At 36.9% G+C, this 22707-nt stretch overlaps 3 protein-coding genes across 7 annotated transcripts in view; 2 read left to right on the forward strand and 1 right to left on the reverse strand.

The window, feature by feature from the left end:
- cacna1c (calcium channel, voltage-dependent, L type, alpha 1C subunit) overlaps positions 1–6188 on the reverse strand; it is a 176698-nt gene extending 170510 nt beyond the window's left edge. The window contains exon 1 of the mRNA XM_055054866.1: positions 6065–6188. Coding sequence (XP_054910841.1) covers positions 6065–6188 — 124 coding nt within the window. The remainder of the gene's footprint in view (positions 1–6064) is intronic.
- dcp1b (decapping mRNA 1B) lies at positions 1983–15318 on the forward strand. Its single transcript, XM_055054867.1, has 10 exons — positions 1983–2373; positions 2592–2632; positions 3023–3150; positions 9355–9421; positions 9780–9939; positions 10036–10128; positions 10222–10957; positions 11453–11688; positions 12942–13154; positions 13308–15318. The coding sequence occupies exons 1-10, from the start codon at positions 2221–2223 to the stop codon at positions 13383–13385; spliced, it is 1905 nt and encodes a 634-aa protein (XP_054910842.1). The 5' UTR covers positions 1983–2220; the 3' UTR covers positions 13386–15318.
- Positions 15319–17719: 2401 nt separating this feature from the next.
- Positions 17720–22707, forward strand: part of cacna2d4a (calcium channel, voltage-dependent, alpha 2/delta subunit 4a) — a 69993-nt gene continuing 65005 nt past the window's right edge. For all 5 annotated transcript variants that reach the window (XM_055054695.1, XM_055054698.1, XM_055054696.1 and 2 more), the window contains exons 1-3: positions 17720–18267; positions 19695–19891; positions 21918–21999. In XM_055054695.1, the coding sequence (XP_054910670.1) occupies positions 19716–19891; positions 21918–21999 (258 nt within the window). In that variant the 5' untranslated portion in view covers positions 17720–18267; positions 19695–19715. The remainder of the gene's footprint in view (positions 18268–19694; positions 19892–21917; positions 22000–22707) is intronic.

Genomic DNA, 22707 nt, shown 5'->3' on the forward strand with positions numbered 1-22707 from the left:
AGGATCAGCTGGCCTACTGGTTAAATTCTGATAGACTCTGACATGTTTTCTTTACCAACAGGAGACAAACAATCAGTCTTGACTGAGTACTTATTGGCAGTATTGATGTCCTGATAAATGACTCATTAGTACTATAATTTGCAAACTGACACCTTGCAGCCAGAACATTAGAAGCTAATGAATTAAATTTAAAGCACATATACATGTGAGCTTACACCTTGCAAGGTTTTTGAGAAAAGGCAGACACAATTGACCAAGAAGATTTTTATTCCTATCATAAAAATTGTTGTTGAAATTGTTAGCATTCCAATTTATAGCAATGGAGAGGGATTGAGAGAGAGTGTCTGTGTTTTATGTTTTTTTGTAAGAAATCCTCAGAAATCTATCAAATTATTGAATGTAGTTTTGACTTTCTGCTAAATGCTTGTTTTTTAAGGTTAATACTTCTTTGGTTTCATTTTGTAAGTACAATGAGAAGCTGTGTGGAAAAAAAATATTGTTTTGGAAATTTCACAGTGCTTAAAACTCCAACCTGAGAGTTTAACCTTGATTCAAAGTATAGTTGGAGAAGGATTCATTATCAGATCCTAGACCTGATACTGTAATCTATAATTGCTGAGTCAAATTTTTTGAAAGATTTTTTTTTCTGTATCAGTTTCTGCTCTTGTCCTTGAATATTCCTTTCAGGAAGGACGCGTTGTATTTCCGAACACCTATGGCTGTTGCAGTCAGTCTTTTCACTTAATTTGATTGGTGACGGGTTACAAAGTTGATTCAAGGGGGAAATAAGAAACTTAGTTCGGGTATTTGAAATACTTATACAGCTTACATTAATGCAAAAAAAAAAAATAAAAATTAAGATTAAGATTAAGATTCAAGATTTTATTTTTTTGGCAATATTTCCCTCCCTACGACATTAGCAACATTACCTACTGTATACAACAGCCCTATGCATAAAAATATTCAACATGCATACATCCTAAACTTAATATGTACTAATAAATTAACTAGATGAATGGGAACAGGTGTCACAAAATGCCATGGTGAGATTAATCACTCAAAAATATAGCGGCTCCCTCTGTCACTCTGTACCACCTGATCAAAATCTATTTAATGATAGATCAAATATCATCAAATAGATATTTGGCTTAGAAATATATTTAAACATTTCTCAAAATATTTAGATACTATTTTTGTCACATAAGTTTGAATCTAATAATTCAACAAAATCTTGTTCACAAATGCAATGCATGCAGACTCAGCTCAAAAAACTTAATATTGTAAAAAGGTTCTAAATTTTGTTTTCATTTATGTCAAATTTAAACTTTTCACTACACACAGAATGAAACATTTCAAATCTTCATTGCAATTTCGATTATTATGGTTTACAGGTAATGAAAACCCAGCATCTCGGAATATCTGAATATTACATAAGATCAATTAAAAGGATATTTATAAACATTGTGGTGTTTAAAAGTTTTCCTTCGTGAAGTTTTGAATTCAGTTGCATTTAAATTAACTACAGATCAGCCATATAATTTGAAAACTGGAGAGTGTCAGAAGCATCTCTTTAATGCCCCCTAGTGGCAATAACTAGCTTCAACACCATGATTATTCTTCAGAAAATTACAATCACATTATTTACTCAAAGATACGTTCATAAATTATTTGAAAATCGTGAGGTTAGAGTAAATTAAATTAATAAAACGAAGACTAGACCTTACTACTACTACTACTACTACTACTACTAATAATAATAATAATAATAATAATAATAATAATAATAATAATAATAATAATAACAATAGTAGAGTTAAAGCTATTGATTTTAAAACATCTACCTTTAGCTGTTTGCATCCCTATCATATTGGAATTTATTTATTTATTTCGATTTTCAAACTTACACGTTTCTTTTATCGATTTTTCAAAGCTGAATCATAGGAACTGCATCTCGACGCGCCACTAGTTCTGTCTGGGATGTTTACAATCTGCCGACCTAAACATGGCTGCTCAAAAACTCACTCATTACAGTTAGAGCTCGAAAACTAAGAAGAGTGGTTTTTACTTTACTCGTACTCGTTTAAAGACAGTCAAGGGACTCCTAGTGATATAACTGCGTTTTCCACTTGCCGTTTTTTGTTTGTTTTTGTTTTATTGTCAGTCTTTCTGTGAGAGTTGAGGCTTAAGCTTGCTCGCTGGATATCTTCTCCATAGAGAACGATGAGTTCTGCAGCTAGCCATAGCTGCCTTGCTGCTAAAGGACTCGACATAAGTCTGTCTGCCCTGCAGAGACAAGACCCTTACATAAACAACATTGTGGACGTGGCGAGCCAGGTCGCCTTGTACACTTATAATAATCGAGCAAATGAGTGGGTAAGTTTAGAAAAAAATGTGCTAAATGCTAGCTTAGCTTAGCCTAGCCTATTTTAGCTTCCCTCTGATAGGCGCGCGTTTGAACCGGCCCACAGGTTTATTGTTATTGAACATACCATAAGGAGTTTTGTTTTTGAATACAGAGTTTAAAATGTTTGAAATATTTAATTAAACTTTATTTTTTTGTGTATTCTTGTTCTCAACACTTTGTTTTTCAGGAGAAGACGGAAGTGGAGGGCACTTTGTTTATTTACACAAGGTAAAAAAAAAAGTTATCAGAAATTTTTTAATGAGTAGTTTGTGTTTATCCACTAAGTTGTACCTGTTTCATCAAGTCATTTCCACAAATCTGTATTATTGTCAGTATTTTATAAAGGCTAGGCTAGGATAACAGAATGCAAAGCAAGGATATTTTTTGACATTGCTGTTTATTAATGAATTTTCCATTTAAGAAAATCTCTCTGGCCTTAAAGTAACAAAATACACAAAGGTGGTTTCTATTTAAAAGGAAATTCTATTTGAAGGAAATTAATTGCTGTGGATTTTATGTAGGTTTACTAGAGTAAAGTATAAAAAGTAGCTTTTCTAGACATATTTATCAATACATTTTATTTATCTTTTTTTGTGCTGTATGCTTGTCTTATTTCAGGTTGGCATCTCCTCGGCATGGCTTCACAATAATGAACCGTCTTAATATGGAGAATCTGACAGAGCCCATCACTAAAGACTTGGACTTCCAGCTGCAGGACCCTTTCCTTCTTTACCGTAATGCACGATGTAAGCAACATATGCAACAATGCACATGATTTCAAGTAATTTACAATTTCTGAAAACTGTTAAGACAATATTGATTCCAATTTAACCACGCTTGTCAGAGACTTTTATTTGTTTACCATTACACAATGTCTCACAACACACTGGGAGCTGTGTAGGCAAACAGTACATATCAGATTGTGGTGTGTGAGGGCAGTTAGAGTTCAACCAACTGGCCATGTGTATTCCCAGTATGCAGACTATTAATGCATGACACTAAACCGGTGTTATCCTAACACAAGATACTTTGCAATATAATCTGTGCTGGTATTATGATGATGACTGTGATTTGATATATAGTGCAGCTTCAGTATACATACTAATGAATATGTGTACCAGTATTAGTTAGAGGTAATAAGGGGGAGTATTGTATACTGTGCTTCAACCTTACAGAAAAAAACAAATGTGATTAACTTCAACTGCTCATAATGATTTAATTATTTTTTAGTTCAACACCCGTAACATTTTTGGGATTAAATCATCTGTTCTGTATTGATTTTAGTGTGCAGTGGTACCACTTATTTAGATGTGTGAAATGTCTTACAATTATTTATTTTTTATTGCTTTAGCATTATGTCACATTTAGTACTTTAGAAAAATACAACCTATTTGAGGATGTGTTTGCTGTGGTAATTTTGAAATAATATCATCAGGTCCCCATCTATTCTTACTTGGTCTTAAATGGGTGTTCATTCAGCCAGGTGGCTAACAAAAAAGGGATTTTGTGTCACATCACAGTTATACAATGATGACACAAGAAGCGATAGATTACTTATAGAACAATTGTTTCTAGGTGCAGGATTTTTTCCCACTCACTTAATAAACATACTGAAATTAAAATGAGCTTTTTTCTAGGTTTTTCTGTTTGGATTATTTAGTGCTATTTGTACATATCTTTACCAGGAGTGCTAAAAAATGTGGTTGGTAGTCTATGCAGACCTTCTTAATTACTTGACTCCCTTGGCTGCCTGTAATAGATGTAGACACCTCTTACAAAGTTTGATACAATACTTCTGAGAAGCCAAGTTATGTCTTAATACCGATGGTGTTATCTCGTCCCTACAAAAAGCAGGACAGATTTGTTTTGTGCAATGGTTTGGAAGTGTGATAACAAATAATGAAAGGGGAGAAAGTAAATCATCTGAGTGGGAACTAGTAGCTCCATTTAAGGAACTAAGTAGAGACGTTTTAGGAAATTTTATCAGCCCAAGTCTCTCAGAGACCTATATACGACCCTCACTCACACAATCACGTTGCTAAGTGTGCCTGTGGGACAAGAGTCTGACAGCACTACAAAAACAGCCAGCAGAGATTAGATACACCTTAACCGCCTCTGATAATCTAAACACAGTGACGCAGAAGTTGCTGACACACACACATCCACTCCCCTTGCACACCCACCTGCCTTCAACTCTCCTTGAGGCTTCCGAGGAAGCAGATGGAAGTGGATTCCTTATGCCTGCTTTGATCGTTCTGCTTCTCGACACAGATTTTGTGCTTACTCATAGTAATAATAACCAGAAGGCTATGGGAAGGACTGTGTATGACATAAAGTTTACCAAGTTACCTTTTGCACTTCCTTTGATGGTTTGAAGTGCAAATTAAAGAACGTAAACGTTCAGTAATGGAGAATAAATTTGAAATGTGAGGCTGACTCACTTGTGGGAAGAAAGAAAAAATTAAAAGTACTTTAAACAATTAATTATGACAAAGCTGCTGATTGCTTTCTCTGCTAAAAAGGGAGTTATATGAGTCAGAGGGTGTGTATTGCAAACATAATGGTCAAATCTAATGGTAGGCTTAATTTACTTTGATTATAAAGCACCAAAAGGAGGAGATATAAATAATTGTTGTAATCAGACGGAATTTTATCTTTATAGCTGCTGCGATTTAAAAGATTGTTGACTATCCAGATAAAAAATATAAAAGTACAAAGTTTTGCACGTTGGCCAAGTAATAATGCTGCAAGTGCTTTAAGATGCCTTCAAAACCAACACGTCTGAGTTATGTTAAAGGAAAAAAGCTCTCGTGGTGTTTTGGGTCATTAGGTTGCTGAAGAGTTGTTTTGACTGGCCAACATTCAAAAAACTAACCGTCTCAGTGCATCGTGACCTCTGGTGGAGGGGTCGTGGAATCTTATCATTAGACAAACATGTAGCCCTCTGAGCGGCTGTAACTTCCTGGAATGGCGGTTGGCACAAAGTGGCATCACAGGCTAAAAATAAGCAACAGAGATATACCACAGAATGGGCAAGGATTCAAGCAAGAGCCATTTAGTGTGAGCAAGACGTTATTTCCCTGTCCTCAAGAGGACGAGGCTTTTAACGTAGCCCACTAGAAGGACTTCTTCTTCTTTGCAATCCTGCTACAACTATGCATTATTTCTCAGTTTTCAAAAGTTTTTGTTGTTGTTTTTCTTTTATTTCTTTTTTACAAATGCAAATATGTGTCCAGTTAAATCAGGAGAGCATTAAGAAGTCTAATTTTCTAATGGAAAACATATTTGTGCACTTTACGAAAATGACCTTTGTGGAATAGCAGTTTTCCTTTAGCCATTTAGCAAACATATACAAGACGATACTCTGGTCAGATGGACTACAAGAACAGCTTGATTTAAATGTGTGGCAAGAACGTAACACCAGGTGGGCTCATCACTTCCACAGTAGTTGCAGTGTCATACTACTATGGGGATGCTTATGCTTAAATTGAAGCTGATCAAATGAATGGGGAGGACTGGGTTGTCCTGAAAAAAAAAATGGACATACTTTTGTGAATAATATAAAGAGTTTGATTGTATATTGACACGGCAGTAAAACCGAGCTCTTGCTTTTGTCACAACCTTTAATTTCCTTCAACTCACATGTATGGGTAGTCTTACCTCCGGGTCTGACATACTTGTATCCCAAATCTCTCTCGGACACCAGCGACCCCTTAAATCGGACCTCGGGTTCCTCCTCCAGTCTTTCATGTTTTAGTTTCCTCTGAAAAAGGCCCCTCAGCATGGTCCCAGAGCAGTCGAGCAGTTTTAAATTTCTTCAAGGGTTGGTTTTAATTTATCCTTTGTCTTGCAAAGAAAATTCAAAAAAACTGCCAAAGATAATTTGACACTATTAATTACTGGTCTCTAGGCCACATCTTCAGATGCAAATTTAGGTAGAGAATTTTTAAGTTTCAGTTTGTACTCCCCTAAGAATCTAACCAAAAACAGCTCTGGGTCTTCTACTACAACAACTCCAAAAAAGTGTGTGTCTTACTTTAAGAGCCGAGCCAATAGGAATGTACACACAGTTTGAAAAGTCTGTTAATGTTGGAAATCTGGTCTCATTCTGACGTAAAAGTCAAATCCAAACAGTCTTGAACAACACGTCCTCCACCTTAGCCAACAAAGCTTTCTAAAAGAGGAAAAAGTCTTCATAAAGATTCCGTTTCCAACAGTAAATGGTTAAGAAGCGAATGCAGAGCAATCATCATGGGCTCACTGTCTTGGATTATCCTGGTCCCTGAGGGTTTCAGAAGCAGGTCACTTGCAGACCTCACCAGACAGTTGTTGGTTGAACTTTCTGGCATCCAGGTTGAAACACAGACAATCTGGGAGGTTTCGCTCCTATCCTCAGCTGTTTAAGGTGTCCTGCTGAAAGTTTCCTCCCACATGGTCACTTTGCTGTCTTGCCAGTTGTAGTGGTATGGTTCTTGGCTTGGGTGTTACATGTCTGACTCCCCTCCGCCTCTTCCCTCCAATGTCCTGGGACCAGACTAGAGCCTCCCCTCTTTTTCTCCTCCATACAGTTTTTGGTGGTCTTCCTCCTGTCGTTTTTTTTTAGCAGTCTTTCCTCTTCACTGGAAAAACAAACACTTTCCACAAATCAGGGGTCAGGATATCACACACATTATTGGTAAAACTTCTAAATAAGCTCTTATGTTTTTCTTTTTTATCTTTGTGCTCTTTACTTTGGTCCTCTGTCTCTGAAGCTGCGTTCGGACTGGTAAAAGAGACGTCAGATTCTGTCACCTTCAGTTCTGCTTTAGCGAACGTTACCTGACAGCCAGAGCGCTCCAAGAACTACATGTTTCTATTTTTATGGAGTTGATTATCTCCCTTTGACACACCTCACTCCTTCCTATCAGTCCTGCTAATTTTTCCTCAATTTTCCAGCTGTCTGACTTCGACTCTGTGTGTGTCCCGTTGTCTCTGTCAAGCTGTCTCATCCCCAGTGAGCGCTAAGTGGCTCTGGCTCCACCAGTCAAGTCTCCCACTGCAGTTACTTATTTGGAACAGGGCTGATTTTTCCCAGGATCTACTTAACTGACTGTATGTCTCTGCTGGCCCCTTCCCTGTCTGTTCCTACATCACGCTGACCTCTCTGGTCTGTGTGCCGGATTGGGAATTCATGTTCTCTGTGTGGTATTGATAGCTACCATACAGATGCTTCAGTTGTTTTTCTCTTTACACAAGGAGTGTAGCTCTACTTTTTGTTTGTTTTGCGATAGTACTCTGTTTAAACCAGACAGTATTTTGTTTCCTTTAAAGTGTCTTATTGGCTTTTAAGGACATGAAAAAATAAGCATTTATTTAATACACACTTACAATATATTACAGATTGGGTTAGTAACAGCTTGTTGCACAGACAGATAATAAGCTAATATTTCTTGTAGTGTAATGCCAGAATAACACAACTGATTGTGAACAAACCATACTGTCTTATTTCCGCCAAATTAATCCAGTTCCAGTAAATTTGTTGTATTTTTATTGCAACTAGTAAACGACAAAACAAATTTATGTTTTTCTGAGATTGTTCAAGAAACTAGTGTGAAAATCAAATCATCGCCTTACAAGATATCTTAAGATTTTCCACATTTTGCACATTGCCAACATAAACTTTAATGTGTTTGAATTATATTTGATGGATAAAGATTACTATAAAGCAGAAGAAAACTTCTCCAAGATTTTTTTTTATTTTACATTTCTGAAAATTAAAATATTTTTCAGCCCTTTGCAGTTCATATTTTTTAGAAGAACATTTTTTCTCCAGTTACATGTGCTAGTACTTTGAGTTATACCTCAACCAGGCTTGGATGTTTAGGAACAGAACATTGTGGCCGATTCATGATGTTCTTGCTGAGGAAAGCATCCCCACATCATGATGGTTCCACCACCATGTTTCATGGGGATGATATACTCAGTGTGAAAAATTTTAGTTTTCTGCTATTTGCCAAATTGGTCAAAATGTTCTTTTACTCAAGCATGTGTTCTCGTGACCTTATTTTTGACAACGGCTCTCTTTTGATACTTATTAATAAAAGCCAGACTTGTACATTGTACAATTAATAATTATTTTATGTGAGTTGTGGATCTCTGCAACTCCTCCAGAGTCACCATAGGGCTCTTGGTGTTCAACTTTAAAATGCTGTTTTTGGACATTGTGTTAATTTTTTTTCAAAGCTGTAAATTAACAATAAGACTGGATTCATTCTGACTCTCATTTCTCACCATTTCCTTTTCTTATTTTCTGTATTTTATCAAAGATCCAAACTAGATATGTTGAGAGATAAAATGTTTTGCCCCTTTTCCTGCTAATGAGAGCACAGCAATTCTGATACCCGAGTGATATTTTTGAGGAAATATCACACATAAAAGCAGTTAAGTCATTTGTAGTTAAATATAGGAACTTGATTAATAAAACATATTTAACTTGCTGCCATGCAACCTTCTAAAGAACCATGTTGGAGTCGTTTCCCTCTTGTCTTCGCTATGTTTATACAGTTCAAGAGACTCCTGGGGCCCATGTTTCATTGGGTAATTGTTGCTGCCTGCCTCTGTTCCCATTGGCTTGGCTGGGAAATGACTCATTTTAAAGCCTCGGCCGTGTGAGTTCTGATGTCATAGTAGATACTTAGAGCTATTTTATGACTGTATTTATTTGATTTTAAGGTTATGAGTAGGTCAATTTGCTCATTTTGTTGTCTGCTGACCTTACCAATGAGCTCATCCCAGAGCTGTAGAATCATATTTATAAAAATTGATTTTTGTGCTCATTGTCTGAATCATTATTGCAAAGCAAAGCATCTTGTTTGATTTGTATTTTTTATTATTCTGTCTTTTTTATTATTATTATTACTGTAAATGTGTTTGTTCGGCTGATTAAACCTTATCTTTTTTTTTTTACGCAGTGGTTATTCATGGGATCTGGTTCTACGATAAGCAGGACTGTCAGCGAATTGCACAAAGGATGAGGATGTAAGTATAAATTCAATAGATGGCAGTTTCACAGTTAGTTAAGATTTTCCTATTAAAAAGGTTACGGGTTAGAGATGTGTTCTTTGAGTCAAAAATGGAAAAATGTTTCTTGATTCCTTAATTTTTTGTTGGATTTGAAAGTACTGCCACAACAAAGAACTTTCAACACATTTTAAGCTGCTATAGTTATTTCTTTCTTGCAAATCATTATAATATTTGGAAACATTTCCTTTAATTAATGTAATTAAAGGAAATATTAATTATTTCCTTTAATTAATATTTCCATTAATTAAAGGAAATACTTCTTTCCTTTAATTAATGACTTGAAACTGATGCGGGGAATCCGCACTTTGTCCAGTTTGACCCAGCAGGAGCAGATCCTCGCTCAGTCTCAGGGTGGTTCCTTATCCCCAAGAGCAGTAGCAAGAGAAGGAGCTGTCTTAGTCGGAGGAAATAACGAGGCGAAAGCGGTCGACATCATTCAGATGTTGAACAAGGCACGAACAGAGTATGATAAGGTAGCGGAACCCAAATGTTTCTTTAAGGTTTACATCATTTATAAGGGTTCTAATGGATTATATTGTGTGTTTTTAACACTGTTGTGTTACTGACAGTCTACCTCAGAGCCAAAGGAGATTGGGGGCAGCAGTGTACTGTGTGGAAATCCTAATCTGATCAAACCAATACCAGTTAAACCAAACACTCAGGTAAAAACACACATATACAATGTGTGTTTTCAGGCTGGAAAATGTCACATTTCTCCATAATATTTCTACCTGTGTTAATTTTGTCCCTTCTAGGTCAATGAGGGAGCAGACACCACGGCTGTGACCTTAACCACCCTGTTAGGCTCTCAGCATCAGCACCACAACGCTCTTAAACCTGACCCAGTTCCTCCTCTGGCTGCTTCCATGGCAGCAGGAAAGGTCGCCCGGCCACCCGTCGCCCGCACACTGACCTACGAGGATTCACTAAACTCTGGCAGAAACTCTGGCAGAAACGCCGTCCCTTCCGGAGGTGGAGACCCTGTAGTCGGGCCGGCGGACAGGGAAGACAGTGGGAACGCTCTCCGTCAGCTGCCGAACCAACTTCAGCACTGTCCGGCCATTGCAAAGCTCATACAAGGACAGAGGGGGGCTGGAGGAGCTGGGGGCGTGCTTCAGACACTGTCCGAGTCCCCAGAGAACCGGCTGTGTGACAATGGGGTGCAGCAAGAACACCACCACCACCATCATCCTCACCATCACCATCATCAGCACCCCCACCTCCACCACCACCACCAGGAGCAGCAGCATGACCCAATAAAGCGTCTCCTGCAAAACCATCCACCCCTTCTACTCGCCACTTCTTTCACTGCCGCAGTTCCTCCGGCGCTGCAGCAGAACCCTTATCCCTCCTCCCAGCCTGGCCAACTGGATTCTGTGTCACGTTCCCACCTAGAAGCTCAACAAGGTCAGCAGCTCCTCCTTGGCCTGACAAAGTTACAGGCGGATATACAGAAAAGAGGGCCGACGGATTCTGCTGCCATGGGAACAGGTGCAAAATCTATTTTACTGAGATTCACCAAAAGACAAAGCAGAAAAACGTACATTCAGCAGTTTATATTTGAAAAAAGAATTATTGTTTAAAAAATAACTAGCTAATCTAGCTTAAAACCTATTTACAGATATGAGGGTTTTTATATAAATGTATAAAAATTATATGCAGTTTTGGCATAATTACTGCTCTGAATAAGTTCTTTTTCAGAAAATGTTGTTTTTTTGAGTCGGTTTATGGCAGTTAATTTTGAACCGATTACTGAATTAGTTGGTGATTAACGCAATAATTCTGTTTTAATTGTTTCAGTCATAATTTCTGTCAAATCTGGTCTGATTTATTGGAAAAATATATTTTTCCAATAATTCATATTATGTGACTTCTCAATATGTCTGTTTATCTTTCAGCAGGAATGTTAGCCTTTATTCAACTTTATGCTTGCTTTAGTCAGTGTTTGCTGTTACCAAGTAATGATGCCCTATGGTTCTTCACCAGGTTTGTCATCCCAGATGCAGGGTGTGGTTTCTCCTCATGAGCTCCTGCAGAAACTCCAGCTGGTACAGCAGGAACAGAGCTTGACGTCCCACGAGCATCCTCGACTCCATCCGCATCCAGGACTGGCACCTCGATTCCTGGGCCCCGGTGCGAGTCAAAGCCAAGGCTCATCTTTAGGCACGGGCCCAACCCGGACTTCAGTTGCCCCAGATCAGAAAGCTGAGCTGCAGTTTCAGGTAAGAAAAAAAATCAGTTCAGTTAGAAGCTGAATACAAGTCATTATTTTTTCTCATTTATAAAATTCTATAGGTAAAGTTTACAGTTGTTAATGTAAGAGAGAAAAAAGAGCAACAGCAGTGGTTAAACAGTAGCTCTTCTTGATTGAAACAAAACTACAGCATGAGGAAATGGAAGGATTGTAGTACTTCTTTCCAACAGATGGTGTCATTAAGGACCAGTAGCTCTCTTCCCATGACTCTTTGTAATTTGTCACATTACAGAATCAGATTTTTCTTTGCAAGAAAGAAAAAATCTTTTAATAAACAAAAAGATTCATTAAAATCATATCAGTGGGTTAGAATGGTCCAGTCAGTCTCGATTTAAATTCAGTTGGTCAATTTGTGCTAAGACTCACAGTAGCTCTGTGATATTCACAGTCGCACTTCTTCCCAATTAGAATAACTTGAACTTTTTTTTATGAAGTTACATTTGCAAAGCTGTGATTGCAGCAAAGGGTGATTCTGTAAAAAATTTATTCAGAGATTCTGAATACAAATGAATGCCAGACATTTAAAATTTGTAATTGTGATAAAATGTTTTTTTTTCCATGTCTATCACATCAGATATCAACATAATAAGTTAATATTTTTGTTTTGGGACATGACAAACTATGTAAAGGTGCAAGAGATAGAAATACTTTTAAAAGTTTCTGTTCATATTTTTAATAAACAAAAAGATTCATTAAAATCATATCAGTGGGTTAGAATGGTCCAGTCAGTCTCGATTTAAATTCAGTTGGTCAATTTGTGCTAAGACTCACAGTAGCTCTGTGATATTCACAGTCGCACTTCTTCCCAATTAGAATAACTTGAACTTTTTTTTATGAAGTTACATTTGCAAAGCTGTGATTGCAGCAAAGGGTGATTCTGTAAAAAATTTATTCAGAGATTCTGAATACAAATGAATGCCAGACATTTAAAATTTGTAATTGTGATAAAATGTTTTTTTTTTCCATGTCTATCACATCAGATATCAACATAATAAGTTAATATTTTTGTTTTGGGACATGACAAACTATGTAAAGGTGCAAGAGATAGAAATACTTTTAAAAGTTTCTGTTCATATTTTCCACGGCTTGAATCTAATGTTACCAGCTGCTGTTGCATGTGAATTTATGTCCTCAGTTGTTAAATCGTTCATGGTGATCTACGGCTTTCAGTCTGGATGTGTACACTGAGTTCCACTTTAATCCCTGTCCCTGTCTGTGCAGATCATCTCCCCTCAGCGGATACCTGCCACAGTGGCCCCCACCCTGCTCCTCTCTCCCAGTGTGTTCACTCAGACGAAGTCCAGCAGCAGGCTACCAGTGGCTGCTCCAGAAAGCAGCTCTGTACCCTCAACCTTATGCAAACCCTCACTGCAGGAGGAGGTCAGAGCTCTTTCTAGAAGCCAGCTTCAAGCAGCACTGCTGCATCTGATTCAGGTAAAACCATTAAACATACCTGACACTTTGCATTTGAATTGTTGTATTTAAACTCTTAAACAATGTAAATGCAGCGTGTACACTCTATGGTAATAAGCACGCATGCTTAAAAACAGCTTTCTGTGCTAAGTTTACTTGCTTACTGTGTTTCAGACTGACAGCTCATTCCTGGACTCCATCTATACAGCGTACGTCAGCCGCTTCGCTAACAGCTCCGGCAGCAAGTACTGATGACTCTTCACACCCGCTGCCTGTCTGCACACACTTCCTGTCCAAGGGCTGAATTTGATATTTAATGAACCACTTCCTCCAATTCTTACCTACTGTATTTAATACAGTCCAACTCACTTAGACCAATCTTTTAAAAGACAACTACAGGAATGGAAATGCAAAATATTTTTGCTTTTAGCAGTAAAATACACTTTTTCAGTCTAAATTACAAATGTTAGCTACATTATATTGACTATAATAAGAACACACCGCTAATGGTTTTTAAAAAATGATAATGACAACTACAAATTATATTCTGCACAGTTTATTCAGGTCTTGCATAACAATATAACACTCTTTTAGCAAATGTCAATATCGGCCAACAGGCTTCAAACTTGGACTTTGATTTGTTTTTTTTTTTATAGAATCCAATTGCAGCAAATATGTCAATTAACATTATTAAAAAAAAATGATTAAATTAGGCATGTGACATTTCAACGGCATATATTTGTTTTGTTTTTTTCCCAAATGTGTTTTGGCTTGTAGTTCAGAACCGTTCCTTTCAAATGCTTGGAACTGAAAAATAATTATAAGAATGTGAAAGAAATAATCAGCCCAGAATGCAGCAAATATTGTTGTTGGATTGCTAAACCCGGACAAGGACTAAAACTCCGTCCTTAACGCAGTGTCTACCCAGTGTTGGCAACAAAGTCTCCTTTTTGGCATTTCTGAGCTATGCAGTGGTCGTAAAAGACTCACTTGTCCAAATCTGTATTTTGGGGGTTTAAACTGAATAACAGTAATCAAACCTCAAGATACTAGTTTTAGGACACGGACTGTTAATCAAGCTCTATATGTACATTTGCAGTTTTTCCTACAACACGGAATTTGGCTTTAAAAAGTCACTTCAAGTTAAGATTATTTTTTTTGGAGGTAAACAGGAAGTTTGAATTGACAGTAGCAGTTTACTGACACAACCACTCATTTGGCTCAGACACAGAGAAAAGAAAACTGTTGTGAAAAAAGCTAATTAAACATGGAGGACAGTTGTTTGAAAGTGGTCATTATTGAAATGCAATATGTGGACATCCATGGCTCTTTATGACAATAGTAGTTCTTTGTCCTTTTTATGAGCGGAAAAATTATGGTCTTACTCCAACTTGAATAAACTAACATAGAAATCTATTCAAAGCTACCTCACAGTTTGCTCATTTAGATTTGATTTTAACAAACAACAGTTTTTAAGGGTAATAATAATAATAAAAAAGCTTTATGTTGAACCTTTCAAGATGAGAATCATAAAGTTCTTCACAACAAGGAAAAAAAAGAAATGCAAACAAAAAAATATAGGAGCAGATAGAATAATAAAATGTTAGTTTTTAAAATGTACTCATAACAGCAATGTTTTAGCATGCTGAAATGCTCAGGTCGTTGCCACAAAGTGAGCTTCATGAAACAAATAAAAATATGACTATGTCAATATAAGATTTGCACAGTTCAACATTTTATTCACGTCTTACTTTTTCGGTTTGATTGAACTGATCTGTAAATGACAGAAACGATTTCAAACGCAACAGGGAAAGTTGAGGCATATCCTGTCTGTCCACTTCTACTTGGTTATGCTTGGTTAGAAATTCTTATGTTGGAAGTGTCGTTGTGTGTTTAGCTTTTGCTGTAACGTTGTACATAGCTGGTCTATACTGTAGCAGTCAGACAAAAGCAGCAGATGTTTTTATTAAAATAAAACATTATTTTTGTATTCCAGAAGGACAACATGTAGCTTTCACCGCACCAGAAAAAAGAACGCTGCATTTAATTTTTAAGATGTTTATATTTTAATTGAAGTATTGCTTTCTTTTAATTCAAAGAAATAGATAAGAATTGTTTCTACTTATTTTTTTTTTATTTTCCAAAAGATATTTTGTTAATTGACAATAAATGTTCTATCCCATGATCCCTGTGTTTTTCTTTTCTCTGTTTGGTTCATTGCTTTTCTGATTATTTCTCTTGAAGATGGATGGAACCCAAAGATAACACTAATCGCTAAAAATATCTCATCATTGCTTTCATGTCACTTTATTGCCTTATTTTAAAGAAATCGATGGTGCAGTGTAATGTCCACAGTGACTAACCAGGAGCTTTTACACAACCAGCAGAATGGAAAGACCTTGGTAATTAACTGTAACAAAGTCAGTGTTTTTTGTTCATGTAGAATCACCAAAGGAATCCAACATAAATGTGTTGAAATCTCTAAACACATTTAGGTGTCTAGTTACACTAAAAATGTGGCTAGAAAGCAAAACATCTTGCATATTTTTGAGAAAATCAACAACAAATTCCAACGTGTGTATCCAATTCATGTTTTGAAAATTTGTTGTGTACCATAACGTCATCCTGCCTTGAAAAAAATGGTTCAGTTGGTTAATAAAGTCCTAAAATGTGAATACCATTCGTGCCAATGATGGGTGTGTTTAAACATATTAATGACTCTAGAGTTGTTCTTATACTTGTACTGAAAGAAATGTTTTGTGTGTCGTTTGCATGAATATTTCGTGTCTTCGGTGCTCCTAATGGCGCCATTAGTGAAAACCCAAACAAAAGTAAGCAACATGTGAAATGATCAGAGGCCGACTGTTCCCGTTCTGCTTGAAGGTTTCGTCAGCCTCTCCCTTTTTCTCCTTTCCTTCCTGCTTCCTTTCCCCTGTCGACATTGTGCTTGGCATCGGCACGAGGATTTACAGTTGCAGATTATCAGTATAAAACTTCTATTGTGTAAACTGAACCTGTTTCAGTTCACATGCTTCAACAAATGATGGAAACCTAAAACTTTTGTAAATCTTGATTTTTGAGGAATTATGCTCATCCCTTTCCCTAAGAAGATAAGGTTTCAGATCGCTGGTTCAGCTGATGGCGCTAAACGTAAAGGCTGACTATTAGCTCTGGCCCAGACTAATCAATGACTGGTGTACACTGTGTGTTTTTGTTTAGTTCAAAGAGCCAGGCTCACCACTTTCCTTACTACTGAACTCACAGACAGAAGGCTTTGTGCCGACATCTGATGGGTCGCGCAGGCACAATGTTATACATAAAACTTTGAACTGTTGAGATCTATTTTTATTCTTAGATTATTCTCAAATGGTGGAGCTGCTCAGAACGGACACAAGTTGGAATAACAGTTCAGCTCTTCAGTGATAGAGGTGAGTAATACTTTTTTGTCCCTCTGTGTAATTATAGAGACCTCTTAATTTTTTCAATTCTGCTGTTACTTGCATGTTTGTTCTAATATTGGATGCAAGGCAAATTACCAAATAAGACCGAGATCTGATCAAACCTAAAATGGAAAGATGGACAAAACAAATGGTAATTTGAAGGCTAAAAAAAAACTCACATTTTATCTACATGAACACTGAATTTGCTTCATTGAACAATTTTGAGAAATTGTTCAATGAAGCATGTTATTATGTGGAACGCTTTAAGTTCAATTTGGAAGAAGTATTAATGCTGTATGTCCCCTTCGATACTGCACTGTTGTCATTGATATTAAGAACTGTTTTAGTTTTCTGCTTTTCTAATCTTAGTTTGACTATATTTGTTGTTAAGCCAAACTCAAATGAACAGATGTTTTACTGTAAATCTTGATGTGCTTGTATAATTCACTAAGTCTGCTTGCTGAATCTGTGCATGTTATCTACATTTATTGGTCTTTGATTGCTTGAGTGCATTGTGGATGTGCTTAAGGGGGGAAAAAAATCACATATGCACTAACTGCTATAGAAAAAATTGTTATAATGCTTATTGTGCTTGTTATTGATCTTCAAATGTATTTGAAAATGAACAAAATGAATGCTGTTTTAACCTTAGTATAAAGATTTAAATATGCTAAACTGAAAGAACTGATTTGTTCACATGAGAGTCCACTAGGTGTCTCAGTTTGTTTGTTTCTCAGCAAAGAAAGTTTCCCTTGTCCCACTAAAACAGCCTGGAAATACAATGAGAAAACCCATCCTACCAAGTGCAACACTAATTCTTCTTCAACCATTAGTTGTTCACATTTTTCCCGCTTTCTGTGTTTTTCCAACCAGTGTAATCTTAGTAAGCTAAAAAAAAAAAAAAAGAGAGAGAGAAAAGTTGAGTTCACATTTCTGAGAAGAATGCAAAAGTGGGTGAGAAAGATTAGGAGAAAACAGGGCGAAAGACAACCAGAAAGAAAAGCAGGGAGCAAAGCACTGCTGGAAGAGAAAATGGAGCGATATTGTATCAGTGGACTGTGAGAGGGATGGCGGGAGGAGGGGTTTAATCCTGGTTGGATTATGGTATAAAGTGGTGCTGGAAGAGAGAAGGAAAAGATACTCTGGAGAGAGAGGATGTCCCTACAATCCATTCATCAGTCCATCTATCGGCTCTCTGCATGTTAATTCTTTTGTTTCGGGCAATTTTGTTTTTCAACCAGGACCATGTGAAGCTGTCTGGAAGAGCGGTGGAAAATTCTCACATTACTTTCTGGAAGTGTACATGTTCCTTCTCCTTTTTTAAAAAGAAGAAAAAAAGACTGAGCTGGACTGAATTTGTGTCTAGTATTTTCTTTCTTTTCAGTTTTTTATTTTTTTTTTTCCTGGATTCAAGAGAGGAGAAGCATGGAAGAAAGAAGTGGAGGATAGACGTAATAGAAATCATATCAAAAGCCCTGGAAAGTGAAGTGTTGAAGAATGACAGGACTTAAATGGGACCCCTTGTACACAGAAGTGACGTCTGACATCCGGGTTAAAACATTGCCCGTTCTTTCATGTGTGGGGATACCCAGCTCAGCTGACAGCAAACCAGTCATTCGGACTTTTTTTGTTCAACGTCTAGTAACTATCTCTTCTAATCAGCATGCCTCTTAAAACCTTTAAAATATGACACAGTGAGTACTATCCTCTGCTACTACAATATTACATTGCGGTGTTACTTGTTTTTACACAACACTGATTATCTGCATATTATTATGGACTACTTTTGAGTTCTACCACCAGAAAGAACTCAGTTTTTGCGCTTAGTGAAAGGCCACACAACAGTCAAGATAATTTTGCAGATGAATAGAAGCCTTTAAGGGCCTCTTTAAGTTTCCACCTGTCCAAGATCAAGTTGCTGACGCAACAAGTTCAGAAGGGAAACCGAGACATCCTTTTCCCTGGAAATGCTCTACAGGTCATTCAGGGGGAGGCCGGGCCACCCCAAACCACAGAGAACATGTGGACCCACCACCTCAGTCAGGGTTTCCTCACACTGGGACCTCCCAGAAAACCTCCAAAGAGATCCTGATTAGATGAACAGTTCACTTCAAACTTCTTTTAGTTTGTTGATGCAGAGCCTCTTAATCTATACATCAAACTGAGCCCTGCCACCCTACGAAGGAAGCTTATTTCAGCCACTTTTATCCGGCTTTCCAGTCCATTATTTTGAATATAAGAGCTGTTTCTATGTTCTCAGTAAAAATTTTAGTTTGCTCTCTTTGATGTCCCTTGTTTCTGACCATGTTGGGTGGTTACGTGGTAACCTCAGGGTCTCCACTTTACTTTTTGCAGATGAAGTGGTTCTGTTTGAGTCAGTGTGCATGAGATTCTGCAGTAGAATTCAAGTATCTTGGTATTTTGTTCCCAATTGACTATAGGAAAGTTGTCTTGTCTACATCCCATTTGACCTGGGAATACATTGGAACCCTGAATAAGACAGAAACGTTTGCTGGGAAACTGGATATCTTGGTTTCTCTTTTTTTCCCCCACAGCACTGATACCTTTAAAGATAATTTGTTATTCCACAGCAGATTTTTGGAAATGCTCTGATTTGCTTATGGTTAATTGCATATTCATTTTACACTTTGGTACACTTTATTTAAAAAAAAAGAGAAGGTTTTACTGTGTTCAGATTGACACAAAGCCAAAGAGTCATAGTTTTTCAAGTGAAGAACTAAATCATACAGTAAAATTACATTATGTCATTGTCGCGCTATTTGACCAAAGTCAAATAGCCAATGCTGGGTAATTCGCAGAACCACCTATCATTTTTAGCAGTGCAGTTCTTTAAAATAAATCTATTTTCCAAGGGAGTAGTAAAATTTTTAAGAACTTTGCTTACGTTTTGGTTTTTCTTAACTATTTAATGCTTCTTCCGGTCAGAATTTTAGCTGGGTGTTCAGGACCAAAATTGTTTGTACAGCTTTTTAGATCGACAGCAAGAGGTGGATACTACTCATGTTTTTATCTCTTAATTTGGACACAGTCCAAATGACAACAATTACTGTTTTAAATTCTTTTAACACTAACTCCATGATTTATGTTCTGCTTTGGCCAGTCTGCAGCAATAGGTGGAAAGATGCAGATTGCAACAGCTGCATGGATGAGCTGTTGTAGCTTGGGAAACGCTGGGAATGCCATTAAATTGTGCAGAAGTGGGCCACGCAGGAGGAGGCTGATGATGCTGATGTGGATTATCCTCTCTGGCTCACTGTGCCTGATGGTTGACGGCCAGATGAAGATCCCACCAGAAACGTGAGTACAGCTGCAATAAGTACAACTCTGGCAGACCTATAAACCAGGGAGAAAACAAACCCCTCTCAAATCAACTTAATTTGTTGAAAAGTTTACATAAATATTTGTTTTAAAAATGAATCTATCAGTGGCTATTGTTTCTTCTCAAAGTGAAACGCATCGATCTGCCGTGCAGCGATAAGGTTTCCGGCTTAATGTCGAAAGACAATTTGATCAGGTAGTTTACAAGTGTACGCTTTTAAATCCACCAGCAGCATGGTTGTTCTTAAAGCCATTGCCATTATGGATGACTCAATATTGTTTTTTCCAATTTGGCTTAAGCATACTGTATGGGCCATCTGTTAACCTGTGGGATACAAAGAACTGCCAAATTATCCTACAATCTTTCAGCTGCCACAGACAGAGAATGATAATCTGTTTTTTTTCTGACCATAACATATAATTTTATCTATTTCTACAATTGTAAACTAGACGTTTCCAAATTTAGTAAAACATCTGGTCATGTTACCTAGTTTTATCCTTAACTGTTGTGATAAAGTATTTACCTCCTTACAGATTTCTGCTCTTTTGTTATGAGTAAATACAACATTCAGTTTTCAAATGAAGATTTCATTTACCAAAAGAAAAACAATGTTTAAACCAAAGTATCTGTGGATGAAGTAATTGCCTCTCTTTTTAAATCATTTGTTCATAATTGAAAACCCCTCTGATGTGGCTGCTGATGTTTTATAGCTGTAGGAAAATTGTGTCATCGGACCAGAGTGACTAAGAATTAAAGCAGGAGTTTTTTAGGTCACCTCAGGTCACTTGACACAAAATTTATTATGACGTCCGAAGATTTGGCAGCGAGGCTGTTGCTTCACTGGAAGTAAACAAAGCAATGACTGTTACATTTCACGTCAGAAGGGGTCAGCTCTTTAGTTGCTGTGGCAGCATCACTACACTGCTACCATTAGGAAAAAAAATTTTACAAGGAAAAAACATTTGCACAAGTCCTTCCAATTTTTTATTTTTTTTTGATAGACAGGATGATAAAAATCGTATTGAAAAGAAATATTAAACATTCAACAAACTTTAATGTGTTAAAGTCGTACTTGGAGAAGTATGGAATTTGATTTGATCACTTTCCAAATCTGAGTAAGTATAAAAACATGAAAAATTAGTTTGGCAAAACATTTCAGGTCACAAATTTATTTCCTGTTCTACTATCTTTTTAGATGATGAACTTTATTTTCGGCTTACCACATCCTTGGGTTTTGGTCAGGTTTTAAATTGGACCAAATGTTAATGAAATAGTCTTATTACACATCATATTGTCACTCTTCCTGCATTGAGTGACAAAGACTGAATCTTCCTTGCAGTTTTTGAAATCTCAGAAAGTAAAGACAATTTTTTTTTAAACTTCCCTAAAAGCTCTCATTGTTCAATAAACAGTTTGTAATGAATCTGTCAACAAGTCAGCAAATACTGAGAGTGTTCAGTACTGAGGGGAGCAAGCTGTCTAAGTCCCAGTGAGCTGGCTGACTCCCCATAGGTGGAGCCATCTGTCACATCCTGTCTACGCTATGACCTTATCTCAGTTGCATTCACACAGAGGATTTGTAGAATTACTGCATGTTATTGAGCACAGAATAACCCTTTGGCCTGGCAGCCATGTCTGTCCTCTTCCACTGTCACCTTCATTAATCTCATTTAATCTCATTGGGGAACCACCTTGCTGCAATGTTAGCAGCATCTAAAGAATTTTTTTTCTTACATTTTGTCATTTTTAAAACTGCAAATGACAATGTGTCTTATTTGAATATTAGTTTGCCATTTTTCAGTGAAAGAAAAATTATACATGTTTTTTTTTCTTCTTCTTTAGTGTGGTTACATTTTACAACAATATTCCAAGATTTGGGTATAATCAAACAATTAGAACTAGAGATAAGGCACAAATGCAAATTTGACTTTGGAGCAATTCAGACAATAATAACAACTTTTAAGAAGTGAATGGTGTGTTTTGTTGTTTTTTTCTTGTGTTCAGTGTGCAGCAGTGGGCTGTGTCCTTTGGGAAAGAGATTGCTGCTTTGTCGAATAGATACTCTGGAGCTAAACTTTTACAGAAGGTAAGATAACCCACATGTTCACGCAGTAAAAGCTAACTGACCCATTTCTGAACAAAACAGATGTCAGTCAGTAGATATTTCCAAAGTGCTTCATACACCATCTGGGAAATATTCCCTGTAGTTTGGGAATTTCACACACCTTTTGCTGAGTCAAAGCCAATGATAGTTACGTATTAAGGATTAAAAACATTTACAGTACATCTTCACAGATGTTTTGCAAAGAAATGAATCAAGCTGTTTGCATTACCTTCTATCTGTCAGAATACTTAGATTACGGTAATACACAAATCTTAACAAATTAATTTAACTAATCATGGCTGCTGCTTTTTTATGCAGAAAGAAAACAATATTCGAAGACAAGTTTAAAAGGAAAACCACTCATTACTTTTGAGTTTAGTGGCATACATTTTCCATGCAACATCTCAATAACCATAGACCAATCTAGTGACACGGCTAACCTAAATACTGCTCTGATATGTTTTTCAGTTGTTAGTAGATGTAATTTGTCTTTGCATGCCACCCTCTAGAGTCCCTGGCAGGCCCATTCACCATCTGCCACACTTGTATTGTGTGTTTTTATTCTTATACCTTTCATTAACTTTTTGGTCTTTTACTAAATGTGTTGTAAAATAAAATCTCTCCCAAGAGATTTGGATGCTGAAATATATCCAAGGCATGCATTCGTTCAGGACATTAATATTCCCATTT

The sequence above is a fragment of the Poeciliopsis prolifica genome, unplaced genomic scaffold (genome assembly GCF_027474105.1).
Source record: "Poeciliopsis prolifica strain line A6 unplaced genomic scaffold, Auburn_PproV2 SCAFFOLD040, whole genome shotgun sequence".
Lineage (NCBI taxonomy): Eukaryota > Metazoa > Chordata > Actinopteri > Cyprinodontiformes > Poeciliidae > Poeciliopsis > Poeciliopsis prolifica.

Coding starts and splice junctions, on each gene's coding strand:
- dcp1b (XM_055054867.1), top strand. CDS start 2,221: ATGAGTTCTGCAGCTAGCCATAGCTGCCTTGCTGCTAAAGGACTCGAC. Junction 9,422..9,779: donor ATTGCACAAAGGATGAGGAT/GTAAGTATAAAT, acceptor CACTTTGTCCAG/TTTGACCCAGCAGGAGCAGA. Junction 9,940..10,035: donor CACGAACAGAGTATGATAAG/GTAGCGGAACCC, acceptor TGTTACTGACAG/TCTACCTCAGAGCCAAAGGA.